The sequence below is a fragment of the Arachis duranensis genome, chromosome 6 (genome assembly GCF_000817695.3).
Source record: "Arachis duranensis cultivar V14167 chromosome 6, aradu.V14167.gnm2.J7QH, whole genome shotgun sequence".
In the NCBI taxonomy this organism is placed as follows: domain Eukaryota; kingdom Viridiplantae; phylum Streptophyta; class Magnoliopsida; order Fabales; family Fabaceae; genus Arachis; species Arachis duranensis.
Genome location: NC_029777.3, coordinates 5,271,816 through 5,279,956, shown reverse-complemented (window position 1 = coordinate 5,279,956; position 8,141 = coordinate 5,271,816). Strand labels below are relative to the sequence as shown.

The 8,141-nt window shown below is 32.5% G+C and overlaps 1 protein-coding gene across 1 annotated transcript; it reads right to left on the bottom strand.

Moving 5' to 3' along the window:
• Positions 1-131: 131 nt before the first annotated feature.
• On the bottom strand, positions 132-2,893 carry LOC107492162 (laccase-2). The gene is made up of 6 exons (XM_016113155.3): positions 2,714-2,893; positions 2,470-2,621; positions 2,120-2,364; positions 1,902-2,036; positions 656-1,618; positions 132-557 (listed from the first exon to the last, which is right to left on the bottom strand). The coding sequence occupies exons 1-6, from the start codon at positions 2,840-2,842 to the stop codon at positions 427-429; spliced, it is 1,755 nt and encodes a 584-aa protein (XP_015968641.1). The 5' UTR covers positions 2,843-2,893; the 3' UTR covers positions 132-426.
• Between the last annotated feature and the right edge of the window lie 5,248 nt (positions 2,894-8,141).

Sequence of the window (8,141 nt, the reverse complement as noted above, 5' to 3'; positions counted from 1 at the left end):
TCAATTCCGCTACATAATCAACAAGGATTCTATCAATTTTTGTCGACTCTTGTTTATATCTATATTTAATAAAAATGTCTTTGTAGATATATTTAGAGTTGTCTTTAATATTAATTACTATTAACAATAAGTTGGTGAATAATATATTGATCATATACTTTTTCATAAATAACAGTGAATAGAAAGACAACCTATCCATGAAAGATTTATTTTCTCATGCACAATGTTAGATGATTACAACCGAAGGAAGCTTCTCAACGAAGCATTCAAACTCAATACAAAGCAAAACTTTCCGTTCCAAAACAATCTCTTCCAGAAAGTTTAAAAAAAAAGAAGAAAGAGCGAGAAAAACCCAAGTCACTATTATTTGGTGGGGAATAATCCAATCTTGCAAGCTGAAAATAATAACGTGAAGTATTATATCCATCAACACTTGGGAAGATCCGCCGGTGGAGGAGGTAACCTTTGATTAGGGAGCTTCCCATCTTCCACAATCCATGCCATCTTCAAACCCCAGCTCAAGTGCACTTCAAAGTGGCAGTGCATAAACCACACACCTATTCACATCATATAATCTATAATATCAGAACATGAAACAAATAGTTTATCACTTTTCCTTTTTTTTATGTATATTTCAAAAAAGAGTTTTATTTACCTGGATTATCCGCAAAGAAACGAATTGCTACCCAGCCTCCAGATGGCACTCCCACAGTGTTCCTTTCTTGTGGATCTACAAGGTTATACTTGGCAGGGTCTTTCTTGGGATCAAAGTTACCAAAACCTTGCCCAACCACGAAAAAGTTGTATCCATGAAGATGAAGAGGGTGACCCTCAGCTCCAAGGATGCTTGTGTCTTGCAGCACCACCTCCACGCTAGCGTTGAACGGAAGAACCGCCACCTTAGTTCCATCCATGACCATGGTGTTGTTTGGTGGGGTGCCTGTGTAATTGAACTTGATCAACGGACTGGTTGGGAAATCAGCAGTGAAAACCCCATTTGATTTCTTGAAGAAATAGGACTGAAGCATCGAAGTATTAGGCAGTACAAAGGAAACGTTGTTCATAGAAGCCGCGAACTTGGTACCGTTAGGACCCTGGCAGGTCTGGTTTTTAGGGCACGGGTTGGTTCCAAGGCCTACGGTGAAGAAGAAGCTTCTGTCCACAGTTTGAGGGACTGTGATTGGAAACTTTTCATTTGCCAAACTGCGGAATTTGGAAGTGAAGTTGGCAACATAAGCAGTGTCATTGATGGGAGGGAGGGTAGGTCTTATTACAGGGGCATTATGGTCTTTTGAAGTAGTAGTAGTAGTTGTGTAATACTCAAGAATACCGGCAGTGGTGGTGTTGTCGAAGGTTCCGGTGCCGGTGAAATAAGGCCTTGCTGCCATTAGAAAACGTGAGTGTGGAGGGTGTGGTTTTGTTTTGAGGAGAATGTTTGTGGTTTGACCCGGTGCTATTACTACAATGTTGGTCTTGAATGGTTTCACATAAAGTGCATCGGCTTCAACAACTGTCACGCTGTGGTTTGCTATGCTGAAGAACAGTTCGTCATTGAGTGCAGCATTGATTAGTCGCAGCATATATGTTTTTCCTGCCTTCACCTTTAGCTTCAAAGTTTCTATAATAAAGGTACATAGTACATACACACTCTTTAGTTCAAATCTTTGATAAATATTGTTATTAAAAAACGAGGAGTGTTAGGAACCAGCAATTCTTGTAATTTGTAGCTATCAAATAGTTATCAATGATATTTTTAATAGTGTGAGATTTCATCTAATAATGTGAGATTATTCACTTTTCTTTTACGGAGTATATACTGACCAGAATTTAATAATACTGCTGGGCCTAGACTTTTTCTTAAAGAATATTATAAATATTATGAAAGCGTGACCATGCATTACCATTTTGTTTTTGAGAACAGTTGTATAATGGGCCGGGGAAACCATTAAGAGTGTATGCATCAGAAACATTTGGGCCACCGCCATTCTGAAGAGCTTGGTTGATTACTGCCTCAGAATCAGAATTCCACCACTCACCTAACAGAGACCCATTATTAGCAAATAAGGAATTGATGAAAGGGAGTAGTAATAGAGTAGGGTTTATGTATGATTGTTTGTACCAAACATGATTGGAATTTCCTTGTATGGTTTGGCAAAAGGGTAGGGAACATTATGCTTGGGAAGGATGATAAGGGGTCCATAAAGGGTAGCTCTTAGCCACGTAATGTGAGCATGCCAAAAGAATGTCCCTCTTTGCCCATTTAAAGTGAAGTTGTAAACATAACTCTGCCCTCTTTGAATCGGACACTGAGTTATGTATGCTGGTCCATCTGCCCACTGGCTTTGAACTTGTCTAATTCCATGCCTGTCATCATTATCCAACATTCACTAATCTTGTTAGCTTAACTTCTTCATCATCATCAATATATATAAGAGAAATTTTTATTTCTTGCAATGCATTTCTTTATACCAGTGAAGGCTGACATTATTCTTCACATTATTGATCACTTTAATTACTAATCGATCTCCCTCTCTAGCATAGATGGGAGGCCCCGGGAAACTTCCATTAACTGTCACCATGGCCTTTGTGTGGCACAACCTTGTCACATTTTGCAACCTTACCTGTGAAAATCAAATCAAACATAGAAAAAAAATTTAATGCTTGTGAAAGAAAGAAAAAATTTAACTATTATTGGAGCACTTATTATACATACATCAAATGTGTAGTGCCTTGTAATGGGTCCAGGATATGCAATCACAACACTAGGGAAGAAACCAATTGAGCTTATAGCCACCACCAAAGCTCCAAATATTGCAGCTGGATGAAAAATTAAAGCACCCATTTCAAATGTAATTTTTTTCAACTCTTACTGTGGCACTTATAATTACTAAAAAACTTGAAGTGGGTTGCATTGTTAGAGGCAACGGCCTCCAATTTATATAGACACAAAATAGTGTTTGGTTGATTAGGTAACTATATGTCTCAACAATGTGGCTACTGGCCCAGTTTACTAACAATAACACTAATTGGAGTGTTGTAAAAGTCAATTTAATTTGCTAAATCCTCCTTTTGATCTGATCAATCATTTTCACAATCCATATAACATTCTCCTATAGTGACTTCTTATATGTGAGAATTAACTATTTGACCAAAGACTTCTTCTACACGAGTTAAAATCAATTAAGTACCTTCTTTTTATATGTTAATCATGTTGTCTAAGTATGCATTACCAAACAAATACATGATAGGAAATAATATTTCAACTCTTATATATAACCAAAGTAATAAAACACATACTTCATTTTCTAATGAAAATCTAGTTTAATTTTAATCAATGCTGTGTAATAAACCCATATCCAGCGCTTTAATTTACTGCTTTACATTTCATTATCCTCCTTTTAGATATGCTCATTATAATTATGTTCATGATAACCATACAATCATGTCAGAAATCATAACGATGGAGTTCAAATATTTACTGCCATAGGATTATTATGTAACTTAGTTGGTGACTAATATTTCTTGCAGCAAGAGATAAATTTCACACCCGAGACGCCAGAATAAGACACTTGACCTGCCTTTCTTTAAAGCAATAAAAAGAATGACAGTGATAAGGGTGATTTGTTAAATTTCCTTATTATTAATAAATTATATCAGGAAAAAATAAAAGTTGAAAACTACTTGGCTTGGAGTTACCAACTTACCATGTGGCTCAAGTAATAACAAATCTAAAACATTTGTTCGATCTATCTTTACACACCACATTTCAACCGAATTTGACATCATAGTTGAAGTAATTAAATTATATTTTTTTTCCTTCATAATTTATTGATCGCCTAAACTATCAATTATTCATAAGTCATAAAAAGTGGAGTACAAATTACATCAAAGAAATTCTCACATAATGATATATACTCAACGTGACTCACATAAAATTTCACATAGAACTGAAAACTTGCATATAATTAAATTTTGATGCATTATAATTTACAATTACATTTAATTACATAACAAATATAATTATTTTTTATATTAATTATGTGAATAATTAAATATTTTATAAATTCTAAATCTTAAACGGTAAACAAAACATATATATTACTCAAAAGCCTAATAAATTCAATTATACAATCGACTCGGTGTGATAACTATTTATAATTAGGTTATGCACAAAAATAACTAGGTCTTTTAACTATTAACCCCCAGAGCACTTCCTTTTATTTTATTCTTCTGATATTGAAATCACCTAATGCTTTAATTTGCAACCTTTAAGATACTCATATTTCTTTATTCAATTCAATGGAACTATCATAAAACTTCGTATGTATGTAAATAGGAAAAGTACGTGGAACCAAGAGGGATCAGCCAAAAGATAAACAAAACAACATTAAATTAATTAATTTAATTTTTATTTAATTTTTAATGTTTGTTATTAATTGCCGTTTTGAATGAAATCTCTATTAATATGTTTCAAATCCCCAATAACCACCCTTGGGATCACGGAACCCTTTCAGCAAATCCGATCCAAAATTCATTTTTTCTTTGGTCAAATCCGAATCAAACTTTCTCTTCCATTTGGTGGCACAATTCATCGTTACACTAGATATCATTGACGGCGCCGATTTTAAATTGATTAAGTAAACCTAATTAAAACCTATAAAAACATTCCTCTTTTCTCTCACATTAACCTTTCCACCTCCAACAAACACAAATTCGAAAAATACATAAAAGAACATCCATTTAATACGAAAAAGAAACATTCTGATACTTAATAGAAGAAACATCCATATATATTAACTCGTAGAGATTTTGAATATTTGGCTGGATTTTGGCTGATATGCTTTTGGTTCCCTAGCTTTACTCATGTAAATATCATAATATTAGAGAAATGTTAGAGTATTATCAAAATTTATTATTTTTGTTATTAGTTAATTATTAATATTTAAAAATATAAAATAAAGTATATAAAATTAAATGACTAGACTAAAAAAATTAAATTAATAATTAAATGACGGCAAAAAAAAATAAATTATACAATATAGTAATGTAGTAATGCAGCCATACCAAACAGGGTGGAAACTCTTGCAGTCGATTTCAATTTAAGAGTCGTTCAACGATTTGACTGATTTGACTAAATTTTTATCTAAATTTTTATCTAACAACTTTAAGTATCATCTTTCTCAATGTTTTCCATTATTCCCAACAGTAATGTTAACATAAATGCATTAATCAGATTTGGCCATTTGAGCGAGAAAATAAATTTGAACATATCTCATATCTGTGATCTTTACTGCATTACAGTAGGGCTCATTAAACAGGCCTAGTATGATATGAATAATCTTGTAATTGATTGATAGACGTGGATAGAGCGTGGGCCAAGAGATTTGACATGTGAACTGAATACGCATCATCCCCTAAGGTCGGTCCAAGAAATGATGAATGTACTACGAAGAAGCTAGGTAGAGCGTATATCTGTGTATGAACTCTACCGTAGCACCTACGCACTTTGGTCTTCGGTCATGTTCCTGATAACGAATACCTCCAGTTCGTGCTAAGATTAATTAGAGTGGAAGAAATATTTTGGCTCATATATATATTGTGGTTGTGTATGTGGTACCATTGGCCCTACTTAATTCATCATACTTTAATGCTAATCTTACTTCATTTGAATCAAATTTATTCCCAAGATCGGAAGGTAGATAATCTACTTCATATGCTCACTAAATTAATTAAATTAAAAAGTTTATGTATTCATTTTATTAAGTGTAATTCATATAACTAATATAAATTTCAAAAATATTATTTATCCACTAAAATCAATTACTAAAATTAATCATTTTGTATTTTTATATAAATATATGTAATTTAATTTATTTTTAATGTATATTTTATACTAATAACTAATTTTAATAGTCACAATGAGTTATAACTCAAATCGTATAATCTCTTCATATTCACGTAAGAGTGGAGTTCGAGTCTTTCTATTTTTAGTAAAAAAAAATTAATTTTAATAGGGACCGATTTAATGTACAATTAACAATTTAACATTACGTTATTTTTGACATAATGAAAGCCATACATCATCAAACATTATCATTATTGGAGTAATTAAGGTTGGATATGGAATTGAAGGCATGCATGTAGTAGGTGCTTGAGATTGAAGTATTATTATATATTGTTTCCAGTTACTGGAAACGGAAGTCCAAGAGTAAGTTAGTTCTCTATCATTCTTAGTTATATCTTATATGCTACTACCCTTTAGGTCTTTACCAACAAACATTCTGGACATTTAATTCATTTGTATGCGACAAACTTCACCTGAAGGAAGAGTTAGCTTACATATACAATATAACTTTGTCGTGCAGATAGCTATTTCTGGCAAGTTCCTATAGATCAGTAGCCTATCGATCGTCAAAATGTCATGGCAATACATTTTCGTAACTTGCTAGTCAGTCTGAGTCATGAACAACGATGAAAGACGAACGAGCATACATTTTTTGTTAATAAATAATTTTAGGAAAAATTTTATGCTGCCTAACAAACTTATGCTTAATTTGTCTAAAACCTTAGGGGAAAAAAAGTGGATTTTATATTTTATATCTATATTATATAATTATAAAATTAAGTATGGTAGAAAATACCTCATTTTAGATTGTCAATATTTTTTTATTAATTTGTCTTTCATTTAATTTGAATCAATACGAATATTTTATTTTAATACAAGTATTGTACTCTAGTATTACCCTTTCCATAATATAGTCATTAGCTTTATATTGAACGATAATTTTAAAAAAATAAAAAATAATTAAAATTTATCTTATTTAATATTTATTAATTATTATAATATTCATTAATTATTAATATTATAATAATTAATAAATACTAAATAAAATAAGTTTAACTTAGTTATCAAACATTTTCTATATTTAATTACGATTTCTATGTTCGTAAACTCGATACCAAGGGAAAAAGTGTCCCAGCTGCAATGCTACAACTTCATGCATGAAGTCATGAACTGAATCGTGAAACTCGTTTCTTTTTTTTGTCAGCGTCAAACTCGTTCTAAACTGGAACTGATATGAAGCGGTGGGCTGAGGCCCATGATACCCATACCCATGCAGAGCAATCGGCCCACGCTAGTGGAGAGAGAGAGAGGGGAACATAGCTAGTGTATGATTGATTGATTGCAGGTGTGTTATCATTTCAGGGGCCAATGGTGAAGCACATCAGCACATGGCCCCGCTCCACTCAATGGTCAATCTTTTAATAACACACATTCACTCAATCAATCCAATCAGTCTTTTCATTTAAATTTGTACTGTCCATGGGTTATGTTTTTGTCGTCTGTCTTTACTACTATCCACTATCCAGACCCCCTTCTTTACTCTCACATCACAGCGTCCCGCGCAATACACGGAACCATTTTTTCTATTTTTTTCTTACATCCTACTGACCTATTCTACCTAGTTTCGGTAAACCTTATTCAGTATAATCCTTATCATTTTATAATAATTAAAAAAATAAAAAAATAATAAAATAAATAATTCATTCATTTTTAAATATTAAAAAATAAGAATTTTTGTATTTCACAAAAGATAATAAAATCTTCTTTTAGAAACCCTTATTATTGGTTATAAAATTACTAACAAATATTATTGATAGTATGGTTAGAACTTAGAACACTGGTACGAGTGACTCAAAAACAGAACTACAGAAGAGAATCAATGACTGTGCCACACAGGACATGCATGTGCAATATAAGCTAAGCATGTAGTATATGTGTTTTGACCTCTCTACTTTTGTGCCATTATAAGTGCCTTTTCAGGCTTGACACTGTTCCATCTTCTTCCTTATAATAGGTTAGGCAAGCAGAGACCACCATGCAACTATTTTTTTAATATAATAATCCACGTTACTACTGTGTAGCTCCATATTTGACGGATACCAAGTTTGACGCAACAACCACCGTACCACTTATCATTGCACCATATAATATACATCACAGCATCTCACAGTTTCGGTTCATTTTATCATTTTTTTTTTAGTTCCAGTTAATTCATTTGCACCCTTACATACCTACACAGATACTTGGTCATTTAGGGTTTAAGATTTATCATTTTAATTCAACATAACCACGCCAT